The sequence below is a fragment of the Aotus nancymaae genome, unplaced genomic scaffold, assembly GCF_030222135.1.
Source record: "Aotus nancymaae isolate 86718 unplaced genomic scaffold, 86718_ANA_hifiasm-v0.15.2.pri h1tg000006l, whole genome shotgun sequence".
Lineage (NCBI taxonomy): Eukaryota > Metazoa > Chordata > Mammalia > Primates > Aotidae > Aotus > Aotus nancymaae.
Window position 1 is genome coordinate 79128201 of NW_026988417.1, and position 25736 is coordinate 79153936.

The window sequence follows — 25736 nt, forward strand, 5'->3', positions numbered from 1 at the left end:
GCTTAAAAGAGTGAAATTCTGGATACAGTTAATCATTAATTAATTATTGACAAGTTATTTAACGTATTTGAGTATTGTCTGTTGGGCAAAATGTTGAGAGTAACCTTAGCCAAGCTGGTGATCAGCTTAAATATAGCACATAAAGGATCTGTGAGATGCCTCAGGAAATGAGACACTTCCAAGGAGCATAGTTTGAAAGAAAACCCCAATAGATCTGCCTCTAAAAATAAATACACTATTTTCTTTAAATTGCTAGAGAAGTGAATGAAGCTCAGAGCTATAGAAAGAAATAAAAATAAATGTTATTATCAAAGAAAATTCTACATGGGAAGTAAATAAAATGCCCAGTCACAACTGGAAACATTCTGCTTACTATGATATTTCTAGATTTTTAAAAAATGTTACATGCATGCATATTTTCCATGTATCCAAAGCTCATAGTAAGCAGGAAAATCCAGTCATTAAGAAAGTTCATGTTTCACTTCTTTTTACTCCTTTGCTTTAAAAGAACTCTCATTAGAAATAAACATTATGTATCTGCACCCAAATGTAGAAAGTTGAACTGAAAAATAACTACAACCTACACAAAGATTTTCTACGTTTTAAAAAACGGCTGAAATTTTAAGGATATGTAAATTGATAAATTTTTTGACGTTCAGATTTAATCTTGAAATATGTAAAACATTAACTTCGTTTTTTTGGTTTTGGTTGGTATTATTTTAAGTGTTCATGGCAGGTAAATGGTTGGATAATGAAGACTAAGGAAATAGCTCACAGTCATACAGCTTGCAAGTGGTAGGGCTCCGATTTTTAACTTAGAAATTCAGTCCTGCTCATTTTCCACAATAGCAGGATCACTGCTGCAACTGAACATATAAACAAAACATTTGTAATGAATTTATTCATTAAATGTTTGACGACAGCCTACTGGTATGGCTTGGATATTTGTCTCCTTCAAATCTCATGTTAAAATGTAATCCCCAGTGCTGGAGGTGGCGCCTGGTGGAAGGTGTTTGGGTCATGGAGGTGGATCCCTCAGGGCTTGGTGCTGTCCTCCTAACAGTGAGTGAGTTCTGAGATCTGGTTGCTTAGAAGTGTGTGGTGCCTTTCCCCCCTTTCTTTCTTCCTCCCACTCTAGCCATGTGAGATGCCTGCTTCTCCCTTGCTTTCTACCATAATTGTAAGCTTCCTGAGACCCTCACCAGAAGCAGTTGCCCACACCACATTTCTTGTACTATCTGCAGAACCATGAGCCAGCTAAACCTCTTTCCTTTATAAATTACCCAGCCTCAAGTATTTCTTTATAGCATCACAAGAACTGCCTAATCCACTGACCCTATGTCAGATACTATTGTGGGTGTTGCTATACAGCAGTGAACAAGAGACAAAATCCAAAGGTGTGCTGGTATGTTGTGTCTTTCTTCTCATTGGTTTTGAAGAACATCTTCATTTCTGCCTTCACTTCATTGTTTATCCAGTAGTCATTCAGGAGCAGGTTGTTCAGTTTCCATGTAGTTCTGCAGTTTTGAGTGAGTTTCTTAATCCTGAGTTCTAATTTGATTGCACTGTGGTCTGAGAGACTGTTGGTTATGATTTCTGTTCTTTTGCATTTGCTGAGGAGTGTTTTACTTCCAATTATGTGGGTCAATTTTAGAATAAATGAGATGTGGTGCTGAGAAGAACGTAAATTCTATAGATTTGGGGTGGAGGGTTCTGTAGATATCTATTAGGTCTACTTGGGCCAGAGCTGAGTTCAAGTCCTGAATATTCTTGTTAATTTTCTGTCTCATTGATCTGTCTAACATGGAGAGTGGAGTGTTAAAGTCTCCCACTATTATTGTGTCTCTTTATAGGTCTCTAAGAACTTGCTTTATGAATCTGGGTGCTCCTATATTGGGTGTACATATAGTTAGGATAGTTAGCTCTTCTTGTTGCATTGATCTCTTTACCATTATGTAATGTCCTTCCTTCTCTCTTTTGATCTTTGTTGATTTAAAGTCTGTTTTATCAGAAACTAGGATTGCAATCCCTGTTTTCTTTTTTTTTCTTTCCATTTGCTTAGTAAATATTCCTCCATCTTTTTATTTTGAGCCCATGTGTGTGCTATATTCTCCTGAAAATATGTATATATACACCCAGATAGATAGGATGGATAGACAGATAGATAGATAAATAGATAGATATGCTATATTCAGGAGACCCATGTCACTGTAGGAGAACTACAAACCACTGTTCATGTGAGATGGGTCTTCTGAATATAGCATATCAATAGGTCTTGACTCTATCCAATTTGCCAGTCTGTGTCTTTTAATTAGGGCATTTAGCCCATTTACATTTAAGGTTAATATTGTTATGTGTGAATTTTATCCTGTCACTATGATGCTAGCTGGTTATTTTGCTTGTTAGTTGATGCATTTTCTTAATAGTGTGGATGGTATTTACAATCTGTTATGTTTTTTGCAGTGGTTGGTACCAGTTTATCATTTCCATATTGAGTGCTACCTTCAGGAGCTCTTGAAAAGCAGGTCTGGTGGTGACAAACTCTCTTAGCATTTGCTTGTCTGTAAATATTTTATTTTTCCTTCACTTATGAAGCTTAGTTTGGCTGGATATGAAATTCTGGGTTGAAAATCTATTTCCTTTAAGATTGTTGAATATTGTCCCCCACTCTCTTCAGACTTGTAGGGTTTCTGCAAGAGATCTGCTGTTAGTCTGATGGGCTTCTCTTTGTGTGTAAGCCAAACTTTCCGGCTGCCCTTAACCTGTTTTCCTTCATTTCAACCTTGGTGAATCTGACGATTATCTTTCTTGGCGTTGCTATTCTCAAGAAGTATCTTTGTGGTGTTCTCTGTATTTCCTGAATTTGAATGTTGGCCTGTCTTGCTAGGTTGGGGAAGTTCTCCTAGATAATACCCTGAAGGGTGTTTTCCAACTTCATTCCATTCTCCCCATCACTTTCAGGTACACCAATCAAATGTAGGTTTGGTCTTTTCACCTAGTCCCATATTTCTTGGAGGCTTTGTTCATTCCTTTTCATTCATTCTTCTGCTGCTCTCTTCAGAGTTGGCAGACAGGAATATTTCTGTCTGCGGAAGCTGTGCCCACAGCTGCCCCTTGTCCCAGGTGCTCTGTTCCAGGGAGATGGGAGTGTTATCTATAAGCCCTGGACTGGGGTTGCTGCCTTTCTTTCAGAGATGCCTTGCCCAGAGAGGATGAATCTAGAGTGGCAGTCTGGCTACAGGGGCTTTGCCTAGCGGCAGTGGGTGCTGCCCAGTTCTAACTTCCTAGTGGCTTTGTTTACACTGTGAGGGGAAAACTGCCTACTCAAACCTCAGTAATGGTGGATGCCCCTACCCCAACCAAGCTTGAGTGTCCCAGGTCGACTTCAGACTGCTGTGCTGGTGGTGAGAATTTCAAGCCAGTGGATCTTAGCTTGCTGGGGTCCATGGGGTGAGATCCACTGAGCTAGACCACTTGGCTCCCTGGCTTCAGCCCCCTTTCAAGGGGAGTGAATGGTTCTGTCTTACTGGCATTCCAGGCATTACTAGGGTATGGAAAAAAATCCTGTAGCTATCTTGGTGTCTGCCCAAACAGCTGCCCAGTTTTGTGCTTGAAACCCAGGGTCCTGACAAACCCACAGCCAATATAATACTGAATGGGCAAAAACTAGAAGCATTCCCTTTGAAATCTGGCACTAGACAAGGATACCCTCTCTTACCACTCCTATTCAATATAGTATTGGATGTTCTAGCCAGAGCAATCAGGAAAGAAAAAAACATAAAGGGTATTAAATTAGGAAAGGCGGAAGTCAAATTGTCTCTATTTGCAGATGACATGATTGTATATTTAGAAGACCCCATTGTCTCAGGTCAATATCTCCTGAAACTGATATGCAACTTCAGCAAAGTCTCAGGATACAAAATCAATGTGCAAAAATCACAAGCGTTCCTATACACCAATAACAGACTTAAAGAGAGCCAAATCAGGAATGAACTACCATTCACAATTGCTACAAAAAGAATAAAATACCTAGGAATACAACTAACAAAGGATGTAAAGGACCTCTTCAAGGAGAACTACAAACCACTGCTCAACAAAATAAGAGAGGACACAAACAGATGGAGAAACATTCCATACTCATGGTTAGGAAGAATCAATATCGTGAAAATGGCCATACTGCCCAAAGCAATTTACAGATTCAACACTATAAATGACCTTTTTCACAGAACTGGAAAAAACCACCTTAAACTTCATATGAAACCTAAAGAGAACCCGCATAGCCAAGTCAATTCTAAGCAAAAAGAACAAAGCTGGAGGCATCATGCTACCTGACTTCAAGCTATACTACAAGGCTGCAGTAATCAAAACAGCATGGTACTGGTACCAAAACAGAGATATAGACCAATGGAACAGAACAGAGGCCTTGGATGCAATGCCACACATCTACAACCATCTGATCTTTGACAAACCTGACAAAAACAAGCAATGGGGAAAGGATTCCCTGTTTAATAAATGGTGTTGAGAAAACTGGCTAGCCATGTGCAGAAAGCAGAAACTGGACCCCTTCCTGACACCTTACACTAAAATTAACTCCAGATAGATTCAAGACTTAAACATAACACCTAACACCATAAAAACTGTAGAAGAAAACCTAGGCAAAACCATTCAGGACACAGGCATAGGCAAGGACTTCATGACTAAAACACCAAAAGCATGGGCAACAAAAGCCAAAATAGAAAAATGGGACATAATTAAACTCCAGAGCTTCTGTACAGCCAAAGAAACAATCATTAGAGTGAACCGGCAACCAACAGAATGGGAAAAAATTTTTGCCATCTACCCATCTGACAAAGGGCTTATATCCAGAATTTACAAAGAACTAAAACAGATTTACAAGAAAAAAACAAGCCCATTCAAAAGTGGGTGAAGGATATGAACAGATACTTTACAGAAGAAGACATATATGAAGCCAACAAAGATATGAAAAAATTCTCATCATCACTGGTCACTAGAGAAATGCAAATCAAAACTACATTGAGATACCATCTCACACCAGTTAGAATGGCGATCATTAAAATATCTAGAGACAACAGATGCTGGAGAAGATATGGACAAATAGGAACACTTTTACACTGTTTGTGGGAGTGTAAATTAGTTCAACCATTGTGGAAGACAGTGTGGCAATTCTAGAAATAGAAATTCCATTTGACCCAGAAATCCCATTACTGGGTATATATCCAAAGAATTATAAATCATTCTATTATAAGGACACATGCACACGAATGTTCATTGAAGCACTGTTTACAATAGTAAAGACTTGGAACCAACCCAAATGCCCATCGATGATAGACTGGACAGGGAAAATGTGACACATATACACCATGGAATATTATGCAGCCATAAAAAATGATGAGTTTGTGTCCTTTGTAGGGACATGGATGAACCTGGAAACCATCATTCTCGGCAAACTGACACAAGAACAGAAAATAAAATACCACATGTTCTCACTCATAGATGGGTGTTGAACAATGAGAATGCATGGATACAGGGAGGGAAGCATCACACACTGGGGTCTGTGGTGGGGAACTAGGGGAGGGACAGCAGGGGATGGGGAGTTAGGGAGGGATAACATGGGGAGAAATGCCAGATATAGGTGATGGGGAGGAAGGCAGCAAACCACATTGCCATGTATGTGCCTATGCAACAATCTTGCATGTTCTTCACATGTACCTCAAAATCTAAAACTCAATAAAATACATATATATACACATATATGTGTATATATATATGAAAAGAAACCCAGGGCCCTGGCTGTGTGGGCACCTGAGGGAACCTCTTGGTCTGTGGGTTGTGAAGACCATGGGAAAGGTGTAGTAACTTGGCTGAGTACAAGGCACAGTCCCTCATGGTTTCCCTTGGCTAGGGGAGGGAGTTCTTTGATCCCTTGCACTTTCTGGGTGAAGCAATGCCCCACACTGCTTTGGCTCACCCTCCAAGGGTTACACCCACTCTCTAACCAGTCCCAATGAGATGAGCAGGGTACCTCAGTTGGAAATGCAGAAATCACCTGCTTTCTGCATTGATCTCACTGGGAACTGCAGACTGGAGCTGTTTCTATTCGGCATCTTGCCAGACACTGATCTGAAACTATTTTTAATATAATATAAGTGCTGACTTTGGTGTGGAGTATATGCAAATGGAATAGCAAAGTGGAAATACAAGGGAATATACTGTACCTTGTTTTACCTGTAAGGAACACACACCTGACAAAAGGCAAGTTTCACATCCAATGTTGGTTCACTGCAGTAGTATAAGAAATGGAGGCTCATAAATACCTAGAGGAAAGAAAATGGAACATAAGTTTCCAAATCACTAATTTTTCATTATATAGATTTTGGCATAATTTGAGTTATATGCAAGGTATCATGCACAACATATCTCCAGCAAAATCCTTATCTTGACCCATACTATACATTTCACAAATTGTATTTAATAATGAAATAAGGTTAAAATGTCATATCTTTTATAATAACAAATTCCATCACACTCATAAAGATTAGATATAAGAAAGTGGACATACCTAATAATTTAAAGTGAAATACATCCTATTATAATGTATTTTCAGTTCTAAAAATTTAATTTACAAAAAAAACTTCAAACATAAGCTAAATAGGATATATATATATTAGAATAAAAACACTATTAAATAAAATATGATTTATAATAGAATTCTATATAGAGCTTGGAGTAATTATATTAGAGCTTAGTGTATCAGTATAGATAAATTTTTCAAACATGATGTTGACTGAGAAGAACAGCAGTTTGTAACAGATATAAAGAATATACTTTATTCATGTAAATTTTTTAAATTACAAAATATACAAAAATGATTATATGCTATTTTTAAGTACACGTAACTGTGGAGTAAAAAATATAAGGCATCATATTAGCATAAATTTAATCTTGGTGGGAATTACAAAGATTCAATTATATGATTTTCTGTATGTTCAAAATATTCTTTAAGTTTGTAAAATTTTAAGAAGAGGAAAAAAATCATCTAATGATAGTATTACCAGATTAGATACTGGTAATGTGAACGATACAGCAACATCAAAGAAACACAAATAAATTTTTTTCAGTTCAATTAAACACATTTTGTTGAATGTTTATTATGTGCAAAATGCACAATTCTGTAAGATTAAACCATTTAAAAACACTATCAAAATGAGACTTTGGTTTCTGGCAATGGGATTGATAAATATCCTGAAAATTACTATCAATACAAAATTTCTAAAAATGTTACATAGAATCTACAAAACATCTTTTAGAATGCATAGCTGAGCTGTTGAAAACAAAAGCATGAAAAGTTCTGAGAAGCTGAAAACAATGTGAAAGGATACATGCAGAGAAGTAAATGAGCTGAAGCTGCTGTTTGTTCCAGACCAACTGCTGCGTCTTATGATTAGAACTTTATTTGTTCATTTTTATTATTATACTTTAAGTTCTGGGATACATGTGCAGAATGTGCAGGTTTGTTACATAGGTATACACGTGCCATAGTGCTTTGCTGCACGCATCAACCCATCATCTACACTGGGTATTTCTCTTCATGCTATCCCTCCCCTAGTCCCCCAGCCCTCTACAGGCCCAATGTGTGATGTTCCCCTCCCTGTGTCCATGTGTTCTCATTGTTCAACTCTCACTTATGAATGACATGTGGTGTTTGGTTTTCTGTTCCTGTGTTAGCTTACTGAGAATAGGTTTTTCTGGTATTTTTGGTTCTAGATCCTTGAGGAATCGCCACACTGTCTACCACAATGGTTGAACTAATTTACACTCCCACCAACAGTGTAAAAGTGTTCCTATTTCTCCACATCCTCTCTAGTATCTATTGTTTCCTGGCTTTGTAATGATTGCCATTGTAACTGGCATGAGATGGTATCTCACTGTGGTTTTGATTTGCATTTCTCTAATGAACAGTGATGATGAAATATTTTTCATATGTTTATTGGCTGCATAAACGTCTTCTTTAGAGAATTGTCTGTTCCTATCCTTTGCCCACTTTTTGATGGGGTTGTTTATTTTTTTCTTGTAAATTTGTTTCAGTTCTTAGTAGATTCCGGATTTTAGTTCTTTGTCAGATGGATACATTGCAAAAATTTTCTCCCATTCTGTAGGTTGCCTGTTAACTCTGATCATAGTCTTGAAGTCTTTGTCCATGCCTATGTCCTGAACGGTATTGCCTAGGTTTTCTTCTAGGGTTTTTATGGTTTTAGGTCTTACATTTGTCTTTAATCCATCTTAAGTTAATTTTTGTGTAAGGTGAAAGTAAGGAGTCCAGTTTCAGTTTTCTGTATATGGCTAGCCAGTTTTCCCAACACCATTTATTAAATAGGGAATCCTTTCCTAATTGCTTGTTTTTGTTAGGTTTGTCAAAGATCAGATGGTTGTAGATGTGTGGCATTATTTCTGAGCCCTCTGTTCTGTTCCATTGGTCTCTATATCTGTTTTAGTACCAGTACCATACTGTTTTGGTTACTGTAGCCTTGTAGTATAGTGTGAAGTCTGGTAGTGTGATGTCTCCAGCTTTGTGTTTTTGTTTTGTTTTTGTTTTTGTTTTTTTGCTTGGAATTGTCTTGGCTATATGGGCACTTTTTAGGTTCCATATGAAATTTAAAGTATTTTTTTTTCTAATTCTGTGAAGAAATTAGCTTGATAAGGATAGCATTGAATCTACACATTACTTTGGGGAGTATGGTCATTTTCATGATATTTATCTGACTATCCATGAGCATGGAATGTTTTTCCATTTGTTTGTGTCTTCCTTATTTCCTTGAGCAATGGTTGGTAGTTCTCCTTTACGTTTTATTCCTAGGTATTTTATTCTCTTTGTAGCAATTGTCAATGGGAGTTCACTCATAATTTGGTTCTCTGTTTGTCTATTATTGGTGTACAGAAATGCTTGATTATTGGTGTATAGGAATGCTTGTGATTTTTGCACATTGATTTTGTATCCTGAGACTTTGCTGAAGTTGCTTATCAGCATAAGGAGATTTTGGGCTGAGATGATGGGTTTTCTAAATATACAATTATGTCATCTGCAAACAGAGTCTATTTGCCTGCTATCTTGCCAACCCCTCAGAACTTTAGTTCTTAAATGGTAGCATGCAGAGTACAGGAAGCAAGATTTAGACCTATCTATGGTGGGAAGTCACACTGAAGACACTGCATAAAGCTTACTGTAAGACATTTTCAATAAACTTCTGGAGGAAGCAAAATAATCCAAGCAGTAGGGTCTGAATTACAAGGAGAAATGTTTTACATTGGAACTTGTGCAGATATTTTAAATTTAAGGAAGACCAAATGGATAAGAATATATAAGACATTCCTGAAGAAGAACAAGTGGGTGTTTGCCTAGGGCGAGGGAGGGAATTGTTTTACCAGAGATCAAGAACTATTATAAAGGTGTGATAAGCAAATATATATGGAATTGATGCCATAATAGATTATGAATTAATAGACTACAGAGCCCAGAACAGACACAGACATACATAGAACCTGATTATGTCAAAATATGCATTGCAGACATCTTAGGAAATAAGAAACTATGCATTAAATCATGCTGATCTGCCCCAATTGGTCGCTATATGTGGTTGGGGAGGAAGTAGATTCCTGTTGTAAGGCATCATACTTCCACGTTTTTCAAACAGAAACACTAGCTGCCTTTGTTCCAGACTATCTTCCTAAGTATGTTTCTATAGCAGACAACCTTGAAAGATAGAGATAGTATCTCCTTCTGGAGCAAAGAGTAGATCTGATGATTCTGGGGCTCTCTGGGGCAAAGGTCAAGCATGTTTACTGCCCATTACAAATGATTCAGGTTCGCTTAGCTTGAGGTTTCTCTTCAATAATGCAACCCACTGTGGTGCCGGGGGTCACCTGAATTGCTACATCACCTTATGGAAATTGGGGTCCAAGGAAATGACATGAGTTCTGAGATTCTAGCTGCTGCTATTGCTTTGAGTAATAAAGTCCCTAGTATCTGACCCAGGAGTCACGTATCTTCTGCTAATATCCATGAAACTGTCAAAGGCTAACTTGTGAACTTGCAAGTAGGGTAATATCTCAGACTCTCCAGCATTCTTGACAATCTCTACATCAGGTTGTATACAAAAAATAATTCCAGACAGATCAGAAACTTTAGGAAAGGCCAAACTTTAAATAATATTTTTAAAAATGGTTGAATGTATCCATGAAATAAATCATAAATAATATATATGCTAAGCTCTGAAAAAATATATTAGGAAAATAAACTATATTAAAATTAATAATATCTGTTTATGAAAATATGTGATAATTAGTTTAAAAAGTAGTCCCCAAATTTGAAATAAAAATACATATAAACAGTGAACACTGTATCCAGAATCTATAAAAACTCCTTAAAAATCAATAAGAAAAGACAAAGGACTAATATATAAATAAACCCCAAAAATGGAAGAATTTCATGAAAAAAATATACAAGGGCTCATAAGTATATGTGTACCTTAAAATCATATTGAGATACTACTTTATATCCTTCAAGTTGTCCAAAACTGAAAAGTATAATAAATATTCAGTATTTGAAAGGAAGTTGGTGAGAATATTTGCACATTGCTAATAGGTGCGGCAATTGGAATAACTCAATTTAGAGAAAAAATACTATTATTTAGTAAATTTGTGCACAGCCTACAATGCAATAACTCCACATCTACACATATTCCTAGAGTAACTCTTATATTTTTCTACCAGTATACATGTACAAGATAGAATATTTTTGTAATAGCATAATAAATAATAAAAATGAACTCTGGAAAAAACAAATATTGGTAGAAAGAACAATGAATAAATAAATTGTGGTATTTTCCTTTAATAGAATACCATGTGGCAATGAAATAGTTGAACAGTGTAACAATTGTCAACTATGACAAAATCTCATAAATATTTTAAGTAAACAAAAAACGTTATGCTTAATCCATTTATGAAATTTTGAAAATATGCACAACTAAATAATATCTTATTTAAGAATATTGCTTTAGTGTGATAAAACTTTTTTAAAAGCAAAAGAATAAAAATGCAAAATTAAAGAGATTAGATAATGATCCTGAGGAGATGAGGAATGCCACTGGGAAGGGGCATACAGGGAGCTTCAAAGACATAAGCTATGTCTACTTCTTGAAGCTGGGCAGTGGGGTCACACGTTTGTTACATTATTTAAACAGATGAAATATATAGTATTGGATGTTTCTAAAATATTTTATAGAAAAATGGTCTAGTGACACAAGGATTTAGTGGTCCTTCAGTCTTCTACTGGGCCTTGTTGTGTATGCTCGTTTGATTTGATGTACCAGATGCTCATAATAGCCACTAATAGGAAATGCTCTTGAGAAATGCTGAGGTTTCTAAAGTAGAAAGACGAAAGGAACTATTAAACTATTGAATTAATAAATTCTAGAACTTTTCCCCTTTTAGGTTTTTTGTTATATGAGAAAATTCTCTATAGAAAAAAATACTGAAATATAATCTGTAAGTAAAAAACAAAACAAAAGAAGCAATTTACTCTTTAAATTTTAGTCTGTAAGGTTACCTTATTGCATGTCCAGGGATTTTATGTATATTTTTTGCCAGACAGTAACCACTACTTTGTTAATGTTTTGTTTTTTAAAAAAGTTTTGATTCAAGTTTAATTTACACAGCAGAATGAACCATTTTTAAATGTACAAGTGGATGAATTTTGAAAAATGCATATATCCTTGAAACACACATTCCAATGAATAGAGAATAGTCTGAAAACCCCATGTCCATTTTCTGGGCAATACTCCTCACCCTCCGAACAGTGTCCTATCTTCTTTCATTATAAATTAGTTTTTCTCCTAGAACTAATGTAAATGAAATTACATAGTATGTACTCTGTTTTGTTGGGCTCCTTTTGCTCAGCAAAATATCTTTAGTATTCATTCACGTTAGTGTATTTATCAGTAATTGTCCCTTTTTATTGGTGACAAAAATGTACCACAGTTTGTTTATTGATTCTGCATTTGGACAGTTGAGATGTTTCTATTTTTTGGATATTATAATAATGCTGCTATGATCATATATGAATGTGTCTTTTTGCACAGGTATGTTTTCATTTATCTTGGAGAAATACCTAGAGAAGAAATTATTGGATCATGGATAAGACTATGCTTAATTTTTTTAGTTTCTAATTTTTATAGATACAAGTCAGCTAAACATATTTATGGGGTACATGTGAAATTTTAATATAAATATACAATGTGTAATGACTAAATCAGGATAATTGAGATATCTATCACTTCAAGCATTTATCATTTCTTTGTGTTAGAAACAGTCTAGTTCCAGTCTTCTAGTTATTTTAAAATATACAATAAATTATTGTTAACTATAATCATCCTGCTGAACACTAGATCTTATTCCTTCTATCTAATTGAATTTCTGTACCCATTAACCAACCCCTCTTTACTCCTTCCTTTCTACTACTCTTCCCAGCCTTTGGTAATCATTCTACTCTCTATCTCCATGAGATCGATTTCTTTAGCTCCCACATATGAGTGAGAACATGCAGTATTTGTCTTTTCATGCTTGGCTTATTTCCCTTCACATAATGTCTTCCAGTTCTGTCCATGTTGTTGTAAATGACAGGATCTCATTGTCTTTTGTGGTTGAAAAATACTCCATTTTGTATATATATGTACCACAGTTTCTTTATGCACTCATCTGTTGATAGACACCTAGTTTGAAGGAATATGTTTAACTTTTGAAAAGTTGCCAGAACCATTTTCAATCTCCTGCAGCAATGTATGAAAATTCAGTTGCTTCACACCCCTCCCAACATTTGGTGTTATCAGTTTTCTAAATTTTAATCATTTTAGTGAGTGTTTGAAAATATAATGATGACTAATAATTTTAAGAAATTTTTAAGTGTTTATTGGCCATTTATTTATCTTCCTTGGTAAAGTGCTTTTCCAAGTCTTTTGCTCAGTGGATAGTGGACTGTGGGTGGGGAGAAGACTTTATCTTTTTATTACAAATTATAGAAATTCTTTATCTATTCCTGTTAGAAACATGCACTATGAATATTTTCTTTCAGTCTTCAGCTCGCATATTCAGCTTACTGTTATTTTTAAATTAGTAGTATTTTTAATTTTATAAATTTATTTTTTAATTTATTTTCCTTTTATAATTAGCTCGTTTTTAGTTTTGTCAAGGAATCTGTGCCTACCCCAGGTTCATGGAGATATTCTCCTATATTTTCTTTTTGAAGCTTTAAATTGTCTTTTTCTTCTTCTTTTTTTTTTTTTTTTCCAGTGGTTGTTCTAGAGTTAACACCCTGCATTTTTAATTTATAATAATCTAGCTTCAAATAATATTATTCTGCTTCACATATAGTTTAAGAAACTTTTAATAGCATACTTCCATTTTCCTCTCCAATCCTTTGAGCTATTGATGTTATACATTTTACGTATACACACATTATAGACCTTATAAAACATTGCTATTATTTGTGCTTTCAAGACTCAATTATGTTTGGAAGAAATTAAGAAATTACCAAAAAGGTATCTTATATTTACTCACATGGTATAAAGGTGTGTAGTCCTTATACACCTCTTTAAAGTTTGTTTGTAAGAATTCATAGGTTTGATGTTATTTAAAATGGCATTTTTATTTTATTTCTATTTTCAAAATGTTCATTCTCAGCATTCAAAATATTTTGTTCCATTGTTGTTCCACTGTCTTGTAGCATGCATTAAACAGGGAAGTCTTCCAGTCACTTTTTGATCTTTTCTCAGTCTTCTCACAGCACTTTGTTCATTACTTCTGTTATAAATGTCATACAATATTTTAACTGTTGACTTAAATGTCTTTTCCATTCTATTTAAGACCTTTTCAAGAAAAATGACTATGTTTTATTAATCTTCACAACCCCAGGGTCTACAACTATTGTTGCTATGTAGATAATATTGAGAAAATGTTTATTGAATGAAAGAAGAACCAAATTGTAAAAGTACAAATCTAAGTTTTTTTCATTATCTCCTCATATTGAAACCTGTGAATTTGCGATACATTTGATGCTAACAAATAGAAGCAAAGAGTTTGCAGTAGTGGAAATACGAAGGAAAGAGTCCAAGCACAATGACTTCAGAAATGCTACGAGTAGGGATGTTAAACTTCTGCACTGCTGAAGTGCACGTGTGAAAAATAATAACATCCAGCACCCCCCAACAAAACAATGTGTTCTAATTTTTAATGAATGAATAATCTTGCTATGAAAAGCAAGCATCCTGACCTTTCCTAGTTTGTATTACAAAGACTCCAGTGTAGCACCATAACTGAAAAAGTTACAAAGTCACTGTGTAATCTTCTTGTTCCACAAAGGCATCTTAAAAGATAAAGAATGTTTACGCTGACAATCCCAGAAAATTAAAAAAAAATTTGTTTGCTAATTGTATTTCCTAGAAGCATGGCAGAGAGCATTTGGCCCATTGCATAGAAACAGCATAAATGGTCAAGGTGGTATCTCAATATTATGCTAAAGTGAAATTAGTGACAATATACTGGTGCAATATAGGACCTGTGAGTAGCTTGAAAGAGAAGGTGCTAATTTAGGGAGTTTAGTGCTTTCGATCAATCACTAGTTGTTCTTCTGGGAAAAGCCCCATATATGCATTTCTTGCTATGCAACACACTGTACTTAGTTTCTCCTTATTTCGTGTCTATAGGAATAACCAGATACTCCAAACAAAGCAGTAGGCCAAGTTGCATGAATGAGATACATTTAAGAATTTATTAGGTTGAATTGACACACAGCAGCTGCTTTAAGAGAATATAACTATTATGTGTTTTCACAGTTTAGATCAATGTTTAAATTCTTGTGTATATGAGATGTGTCAGCTAAACCACAGGAGGTTTAAAAAGCTTCACAAATGGCAAAAATCAAATTGTTTTGGGCAGCTCCAGGATTCCATGGTTTTTCACTGAAATGCACTATACAGAAGGAAAAAACATGAACTACTAATTATTAAAAAAAAAAGTTTCAACAGTTTCTAAGTTCAATCAGTATACAATGTCATTATTATAAATGACATTTATAACAGCCTGCAAGCATATGTATGATATAAGAATACAAATTCATTGTTAATTAAAAATGACTTTGTGTTCTTATATCATACATATGCTTGCAGGCTGTCATAGACACATTTTATCTCCTCCACATTCAAAAGGATTCTGCCTAAAATAGTTGAAAGACCAGATTAAAATATGTCTTGAAACAAGTAATTCTCTTTTCAGGGGCTGCAGTAGAAAACAGAATTAAATTAAATTTTCTAATAATAACTGTGCATATGCTCACTTTAAGATACTGTCAAATTCTTAAGTAGATGTGCTATCATTTAGAGCAGGAGGCAGCAAATTATGGTCCATTAGTCAAATTCAGTTTATCACCTGTTTTAATAAAATTGTATCTGAACACAGCCGTCTATTAGTTTATAAATTGTCTATGGCTGCTTTCACTTTAAAATTGCAGAATTGAGTAATCATGGGAGGAACTGTATAAGCTATAAAGCCTAAGATATTTACTAGTTGGCCTCTATAGAAAAAGTTTACCAACCTCTGATTTAGAGCATGCTAACTGACAAAGACCAGAAGTATACATACTTTCTAAAATAATATCTAATTTCTCATAAATAATAGCTCTACAGTTTTACATCTAAAACTTAGATATTTCTTAAAATATTGTTCATATAAAAAGATAGAAGTAAAATTATTTAATCTTGATGACAAAAAAATAGTATGATTTGCAACCAGTTGGAAAAAATTAATTAACATTAGAGTTATCACCAAAAAAGAAAGGGACACCAAACAAGATAGCTAGTACAACAAATTATTCCCAATACTATAATAATTCAGTAATATAAGCATAGACATAGACAGCATACAAATATGAGAAATAATGTGTGGAATCTGAATGGAAACAAAAGAGGAACCTCAGAATGGTGAAGACTTCAGTTTTGTAAATCCAGCCATGTTTGAGAACTTCTGGGGCACTGCAGACAGCTTATTGTCATTGCTTCTTTTCTTCTTCCAACTTCGATGAGTTACTCTTGTTAAGAAATTATATTGCAGTAATTTCCCAATTCTTTGTCTTTTTACTAAACAGTAGACACTATGCATGGCTTAAATTGTAGACTGGGAAAAGGCAGTGGGTTACACAAGTCATAATCTGTGTGAGCTGAACTGAGATTGTCGAACTCTCAGATATTTTTCTTAAAATTAAAAAAAAAAAGTTCTTTCCATTATTTTGGAAAGTCAGAACTGCCGAGATGGAATGCAACAAGAAGTCAACACAAACTATTCTACAATAACAGTAAAACCAAAAAGGCAGAGAAAAGTAATAAAAATCAGAAGTCAGTGAATATTACATTAAGTGGAATTTAAAAAAAAAGAATTCAGCTATAAGCTATCACAGCAAATCCATAACACAGAGCAGTTGAAAGAGATTTTTAAGTGGTAAGGGATAGATAAGCCCACCACATAAAAAAATATTTAAACCAAAGAGGGCTAGTATCCTACACTAATATTAACAAAATAGCCTTTAAGGCAAAAAGTATTATTAGGAATTATAATAGTCATTACTTAATGGCAAAAGTGAAATGCCCCAAGAAAATGTAACAGTCTTGGACTCATATGCACTTAGCATTACCTCAAAATGTGTAAAGCAAATATTAACACAATTAGAAGACTACAAAAGAAAACTGAAAAATTCACCATCACAGTGAGAGATTTTAACACAACTTCCTCGATAATTGATAAATCATGTGTAAAAAAAATCTTAAGGACAGTATAGAAAAGTATAAGTATCTCTTGCTTTTTATACAAACTGTTATATAATAACAAAAAAGTGAGAAATTCTCCTATTAATCTGTTGAGGTTCATACACTATCATACAAAGTTAATATAAGACAAGAAAATTGTAATCTAATCTTATGAACATACAGGTGAAATTTTTTTTTAATTATAAACCAAAATTATATGTTAGAAAAAAAAATACACATAATAAAATAGAGTGTATGCCAAGCATACAAGAATGTGGCAACTTGAGAATATCTAGTAATATAATCCAATATATTTAATTCATTAAATTAGAAAAATCCTTGTCATATTCAATAGAGAAAATAATTTGATACCATTTCAAATCTATTCATGGTTAAAATACACAAATATATTTCACCAACTAGAAAAAAAAGACATTTTTTCATAATTGGGTAAGAGTTATCCATCAAAAACAGCAAATATCATATTTAATTCATGATGAAAACAAGAAAAAGAGGCATTCCCTCTCAGATTTCATAAAATATAAAGTTGTCTACTATCATTGTCTCTACTCAATAGTACCCTGGAAATGAAATGAAATTTTAAAAATTGCCACATAAATTGAAAAAAACAAACTGTTCTCCACTGACAACAATGGGATTGTTTAGATAGACACTGCAATAGCAATGACTAATTATTTTAACCAATAAAATGATTAAATAAAATTTTGGAGGCAAATCATTAGTTTCCGATAATACCAAATGTTGGCAATTTTATAGAAAAATAAGAAGATTAATACAATAATTAGCATATAAAACTCTGATTGATAATTCCTATACAACAATATTAAAGAAAACATTGATAATAGTTAGTAAGGTTGAAGCTATGTAAACTAAAAAAAACAATGTTCCACTTCTATGTATCTGCACTGAGAAACCTGATACAAAATGCAAGGAGAAATCATGTTCATTATCTCTCAGTTTTTAATAGTAAAAATAGTCAACGAAACCTAACAACCTACCATGAGAGAAATTTATTTGTGAAGGAAAATACAAGACTGGAAGTGAATAAATTGGATCTAAATGTAACAGCATGGATACATGTCTAAAGCAATGTTTAAGAAGCACATGAAAATGACACTACTGATATATTCACTTACATAAAATTTAAAACACTGTGAATGAATAAAAGGTGAAGTAGGAAGCACCAGTAATCTGCCTCCCTACCTAGACAACAATTGCACTGACTGACAAAGTCTGTATGATGTAACTATTTTGGAACTCTGAGGTCTATTGAAGGCTCGCAATTTCTAGGTTAATCCTCAGTATGAAGAAAGCCGACACCAATTAAAAACAAAATGAAACAAAGCAAAATTTAAAAATAGCAAACAATAGGGTAGAAGGAGAATCTGATTTCCATAGTTATCATGTTAGTAGATTTAAATTTTCAGTTTTTACATTGATGAAAGAAATTGAAGAGAACACAATAAAATGGAAAGACAGTCCATGTTTATGGATTGGAGAAATAAATATTGTTAAAATGTCCATAGTACTAAAAGTAATTTATAGATTTGATTCATTCCCTATCAAAATACCAATGATATTCTTCATAGAAACAGGGAAAACAAAGCTGGAAAAAAAAGTAGTTTTGTATGTTACTGAAGTTAAGTTGGTATAAATTCAAATTGGTGTGATACAACTTCAACGTGTTAAATGGTAATCCCCATGCTATACACACACACATAGTTATAGAGCCTACAAAAAAGAAAGTCAGAGGGAATTAAAATGTTTCAGTACAAAAAACACACACACACAAACAAATCAACTGAACACAAAAAAAGACAGTAATGAAGGAAATTTGGGACAAAAAAGCTCTGAGGCATAGAAAAAAACAAATACCAAAATGCCAGAGCTTCCTACTTCTTGTTAATTGTTTTAAATGTAAGTAGATTAGATTCTTCTATCAAAAGACAGATTGGCAGAATGGATTAAAAAACAAAACATGATTCAACTATATGCTATCTATAAGAGATTCACTTTAGATCCAAAGACAGAAATAGGCTGAAAGTCAGATAATGCAAAAATATGTTTTGTGCATCCAGCACTTTGGGAGGCTAAGGTGGGAGGATCTCTTCAGGTCAGGAGTTCAAGACCAGCCTGGGCAATGTATCAAGACCTTGTCTGTACAAAAAAATTATAAAATTAGCTGGGTATGGTGGTGCATGCTTGTAGTCCTAGCTATTCAGGAGGCTAAGGCAGAAGGATCACTTGAGCCAGGAGTTTAAAGCTGCAATTGGCCATTATCACACCACTGCACTGCAGTCTGGGCAACAAAGTGAGACCCTGTCTTGAAAACAAAGAAAAAAGAATATTCTATGGAAATAGTAACCAAAAGAGAACAGGGATGGTTATACTAACATCAGATTAGTAACTTTAAATCAAAAAGAGTTTACAATAAACAAACAGGACACTATTAACAAACCATTCAAATCACCTAACAATAGACCATGAAAATATAGAATGAAACAATTAATAAACTTGAAAGGAGAAATTGACAGATCTACCACAGTAGTTGGAGACTTCAATACCTTATTCTAAATAGTAAATATAACAACCATACAAATACAAATTATATGTAAAGAAATAGAGAATTTGAACATCACAGTAAATGAACAATAACTAATAAGCATATACAGAACAGTCTTCCCCAATACAACAGATTATACATTATTCTCAAGTGCATATGGGACATATTCCAGAATAGGCCATATGTTAGTCCAAGATGTAATACATGTATCTTTTCTGGTCACAACAGTATGAAGTTAGAATTCAATAAAAGAGAAAAACTTAAAAATTCAGAAATTTGTAGATATTAATAAGAATACTTTTAGACAACCAATGGATCAAATAAGAAATCATAAGGGAAATTATAAAATACTACAAGATGAATTAAAATGAAAACACAACATAGCAAAACTTGTATGCCACAGCAAAAGCAATGCTGAGGGAGAAATTTAGGGCTGCAAATACTTACAATACAAAAGAGAGAAAGATCTTGAATAACAATGTAACTTTGCACCTTAAGGAACTAGAAAAAGAAGAACATATTAATCTTAAACCTGGCAGATGTAAGAAAATAACAAAGATTTGAGCAGAGACCAACAAAATGAAGAATAGGAAAGCAATAGAGAAAATTGTCAAAACCTAAAGTTTGTTTTTTAAAAAGATTAACAAAATTGACAAATCTTTAGCTGGATTTACTAAGTGAAAGAAGGAAGACTCAAATTGCTGAAATCAGAAAGGAAAGGAAAGATATTACTGGGGACATTACTACAAATTCTACAGAAACGAAAGGGAAAATAGAGATTACTATGATTAACTGTATGGCAACAAACTGATTAAACTAAATGAAATGGACGGACTCCTAGAAACATAAAACCTACTAATACGGATTCAAGTAAAAAAAACCCATAAAGTCCAAATAGACCTGTAACTAGCAAGGAGATTACATCAATAGTCAAAAACCCTCTGACAAAGAAAAAGCCCTAGACCTAATGGCTTCACTGGTGAATTCTACCATTCTACCATACAAAGAAGAACTAATTCCAATTATTTTCAAACTTTCTCTAAAAACTGAATAAGAGGGAACACTTCCAGACTCATTCTATGAGATCAACATTGCCCTGAAACCAAAGCCAGACAAAGATACTACAGGAAAATAAAACCACAGACCTATATCCCTGTGAATATTGATGGAAAAATCCTCAACAAAAAAACTCTTAGCAACAAAATACCAGCAACACATTAAAAGGATTATATACTATGACAAAAATGAGATTTATTGCTAGAATGCAAGGATGGTTTAACATACAAAAATTAATCAGTATAGTATATCTCATTAACAGAATGAAGAAAAACATGTGACTATTTCAATTGATGCAGAAAAAGCATTTGACAAAATTCAACACCTTTTCATGATTAAAAAAAAACTCAACAAACTAAAAATAGAAGGAAATTATCTCAACTAATAAATGCTATATATGAAAAACTCATCATGAACATCATACTCAATTGTGAAAGAGTAAAAGATATTCCTCTAACATCAAGGACACAGCAAGGATGCTCACTTTCACCACTTCTATTCAACAAATTTCTGGGAGTTTCAGCCAGAGAAATGGGGGAAAAAAAACAGGAAACAAGGACATAAAGAAAGAAAGGGGATCCAAATTTGAAAGGAAGAAGTACAATTATCTTTGTTCACAGATAATCTGATTTTCTACATAGGAAACCCTACAGGCTACTTTTAGAAAACTCTTAGAACTGATAAACAGATTCAGCAAAGCAGCAGGATACAAAGTTAACACACAAAAATCAATTACATTTCTATACATAATGAACAACTTGAAAAGGAAATTATGAAAACATTTCAAATTATAATAGCATCAGAAAGAATGAAATACTTAGGAATTAATGTAACCAAGAAGGTAAAAGGCATGTACAATGAAAACTAAAGAAAAAATATTAAAATGTATTTTTAAAAGGCATAAATAGACATCTCATGTTTATAGATTGGATGTCTTAATACTATTAAGATGTCAATACTAGCCAAAACAATATGCAAACTCAATGCAATCCTTATCAGAATCACATTGCTTTTTGCAAAAATAGACAAATACACCCTAACATTTATATGAAGTCTCAAGGAACCTTAGGTAGCCAAAACAATCTTGAAAAAAGAACAAAAAGGAAAGATCCACACTTCCTGATTTCAAAACCTACTACAAAGCTACAATAATCAAAACTGTGTGATACTAGCATAAAGATCAATGTATAGACCAATGAAAAAACCTTTGTATAAACAGTCAATTAATTTTCAACCAGGATGCCAAGACCATTCAATGGTGAAAGGACAGTCTTTTCAACAAACAGTACAGGGAAAACTGTATATCCACATGCAAACAAATGAAGCTGGACACATACTTAACACCAAATGCTAAAGGTAACTAATAATGGATCAAAGATCTAAATGTAAGAGCAAAAATGATCAAACTCTTATAGAAAACATAGAACAAATCTTCACAATATTGGATTGTAAATGACTTCTTGGATATAACACAAAAGACACAGGCAACAAAAGCAAAAACAGAAAAATTGAACTTCATAAAAATTAAAAACTTTCATGCATCAACAGACACTGTCAATAGAGTGAAAAGGCAACCTATGGAGTGGGAGAAAATATTTTCATATAATATAGACAAAAAGAGATTCAAATCCAAAATATGTAGAAACTAACATTAAATAACTTTTAAAAAAAAATTCAAGTTATCACCTCACACCCACTGGGATGGCTATCATTTCTTAAAAAAACAACCAAACAAAAACAACAGAAGATAATAAGTGTTGGTGAGGATGTGGAGAAATTGGAACCCTTGTGCACTATTGGTGAAAATGAACATTAGTACAGCCACCATGGAAAACAGTAGAGCAGTACCTTAAAAAATTAAAAATAGAATTACCATATAATCCAGCAATTCCATGCCAGTTATATGCCCCAAAGAACTGAAAGCAGGATCTCAAAAACATATTTGTACACCTATGTTCATAGCAGCATTATTCACATTAGCTAAAATATAGAGCCAATTCAAGTGTCCATCCATGGATGAATGAATTAGCAAAATGTGCTGTATACATACAATGGAAAACTATTCACCCTTAAAAATGCAGGAAATTCTGATATGCTACATGGAGGAACCTTGAGGAAATTATGCTAAGTGAAATAAACCTGTCATGAAAAGACAAATAAGGTATGATTCTACTTATATAAAGTACCTAAAATCGTCAAATTCATAGAGACAGAAAGCAGAATAATGGATTCCAGGGCCTGGTAGAGAGCAGAGAATGGGGAGTTAGTGTTTAATGGGTAGAGTTTCAGTTTTACAAGATGAAAAGAGTTCTGGAGATGGGGGTGGTGATAGTTGCACATGATCAATGTATTTAATATCACTCAATTGTATAATTAAAAATGGTGAAGATGCAATAACAAAGACTTGGAACCAACCCAAATGCCCATCTATGATAGACTGGATAAAGAAAATGTGGCACATAAGCACCATGGAATACTATGCAGACATAAAAACGGATGAGTTTATATCCTCTGCAGGGACATGGATGAAGCTGGAAAACATCATTCTCAGCAAACTAACACAAGAATAGAAAACCAAACACTGCATGTTCTCACTCATAAGTAGGTGTTGAACAAATGAGAACACATGGACACAGGAGGGGAACATCACACACCAGGGCCTGTTTGGGGTGAGGGTCTAGGGCAGGGATGGCATTAGGAGAAACACCTAATGTAGATGATGTGTTGATGGGTACAGCAAACCACCAAGGCACATGTATACCTATGTAACAAACCTTCACATTTTGCACATGTACCCCAGAACTTAAAGTATAATTAATAAATAAATTAAATTTAAATTTAAAAAATTTTTAAATGGTGAATATGGCAAATTTTATGTTCCATATATTTTGCCACAACAGAAAAAGCTGAAAAAAAAAATGCATTTAAGATTTAAATAGCAATTCCATACATAAGAATTTATACTAAAGAAGTAATCAAATATCTGTTTTAATCCATAAGACTGATCCATAAGAATGTTCACCACAGCATTATTTATAATAAAGTAATAGAAACACTAAATGTTCAATAAAAAGGAAGTGATGAAGTAATTATTGTTAGAAATAGAACATAATTCTATTTAGCTATTTATAAATTATGACATGGATACATGTTCATAATATATTGTAAAGTGGAAAAATTGGCAATGAAAGAGTATTACAGTGTGTTCCCAATCTTTTAAAACAAAATAGATATGAATATAGTTTTAGAAAATATAGATAGAAATATGCACATTAATAACTCTGTGCTTTTATGTATGTTTCCCAATGAGAAATGCATATTTATATAAGGTGAAATATTATTACAGTATGTGAAAGAATAATGGATTCAGATATTTTGGACTGAAAGAAAACATAGTAAACACCTGAGCAACTTATTATCATAGAGAAACCAGAGGTCTAAATGGCAAATGGTTAGGAAACTCATAATTTATACATCTCATCCACAAGGCAATAAGGAGTCAGATTTAAATGCCCAAATACTATGCATTAAACACAGACTACATTTCTCACCAAAATTTGGCCAGCAAACACTTGAAACATTTTAGAAATTGCCTCTTGGGAATTGTTTTCTTCTCCCCTAGTTGTTCCTAAAATTCATGTATTTGGGGCCTGAACCTAGATACAAGTATTTCACTTATTTTTCTAAAACATTCTGTACAAAATTATATTAATATAGAGAAACAAGATTTTTTTTCTGTCATCCTTATAATTTGTAAAATTAATTTAAAAATTCTTGAATTGGTTCAACAAATACTACCAGTTCAGGTTTCACTATCAATCACAAAAACCATTTACACAGGTGAAGTATCCAAACTTATTTTTGGCCTAGTTATATCTTTTTCTTCAACATTTTTTAACGCATTTTGTCATTATACCTATCGAGTGGCATACAACTCAGCTTCTTGGTTACTGCAAGAAACCCTATGTAGCACCACCACAGCCATCCTCCAACACACAGAATACTCAGCATGTAACATCCTTGTATTCTCCACATCTTTAATCATTGCTAGGTTCGTATATGTACACATGTGAGTCATACATGGTCTTTTTTTCTAAGTTATGACTGGAAAGAAAAGATGATATTTTTTTTTCTTTAATGATTCCTCATTAATAAGATACCTATCTGTAAAGCATCAAATACATTATCTCATATATAGTAAACAAAAATGAAAGGTAAATAACTGTTCACATCACAGAAGATAAATACATATTGACTGCAAGTCCCAAACTAAAAATAGCAATGGAATATTGTCCATAAAATCATTTTGATTTTTATTTAGAATTATTTATAAAGAGAAGTAGAATATTTATATGTATAGTCATGTTTAATATTAACCTCATTTTTAAAACAAAATTTATTCATATTCTCATCACACTGATTCAATGAATAATTCTATAAATATTTAACAGTATCAATTCTGAGTGAGGCACTATACTGAGGACTTCCTGAGCAAAAATGAACAACTCAAAGACAAAAAGCTAAAATTATTGCCTTTAAGGAATTCCCATTAGATTAAAATATGGTAAATATATATAGACTTTTTTTTTTTTTTTGAGACGGAGTCTCACTCTGTCACCCAGGCTGGAGTGCAGTGGTGCAATCTCAGCTCACTACAACCTCTACATCCTGGGTTCAAGCGATCCTCCTGCCTCAGCCTCCTAAGTAGCTGGGATTACAGGAGACTGCCACCATACCCGGCTAATTTTTTGTATTTTTAGTAGAGATGGGGTTTCTACTAAAAAACTCTGTTAGCCAGGATGATCTTGATATCCTGACCTCGTGATCCACCTGCCTCGGCCTCCAAAAGTACTGGGATTACAGGTGTGAGCCACCACAACTGGCCTAGACTCATTTTTAAATCTCAAAAGTTCAACATTTTAAATTTTTCTAAGGATGGCCTTTCAAAATATGTTTATTATAACAGATATGGGCATAATCATAAGCCTTAAGCAAGAAAAAGAAATAACGCTTTGGGCAATTAATTTAAAAGGCAAAATGAAATCTTAATTCCTCTGAACAAGAGTATTATTGCTTTAATTACACATCCTGAAAATTACTAGACCAATAGGGGCTATTAATTAGGTGAAATGTCAACTTGAATCCTGGAGAGGTGCTGAACAAATCCATCTGTACATGAACAAATCCATCCCTTAAGTGATGTGGAAAAATCTAATGATATAATGAGCAGA

The 25736-nt window shown here is 33.6% G+C and overlaps 1 protein-coding gene across 8 annotated transcripts in view; it reads right to left on the reverse strand.

Moving 5' to 3' along the window:
- Positions 1-25736, reverse strand: part of MAPK10 (mitogen-activated protein kinase 10) — a 562186-nt gene that overhangs the window by 157484 nt on the left and 378966 nt on the right. For 7 of the 8 annotated variants that reach the window (XM_064368902.1, XM_064368904.1, XM_064368906.1 and 4 more), the window contains one exon: positions 6264-6335. In XM_064368902.1, coding sequence (XP_064224972.1) covers positions 6264-6329 — 66 coding nt within the window. In that variant the 5' untranslated portion in view covers positions 6330-6335. Of the gene's footprint in view, positions 1-6236; positions 6336-25736 lie in introns of all 8 variants that reach the window. The other variant, XM_064368907.1, reaches the window with a different exon arrangement.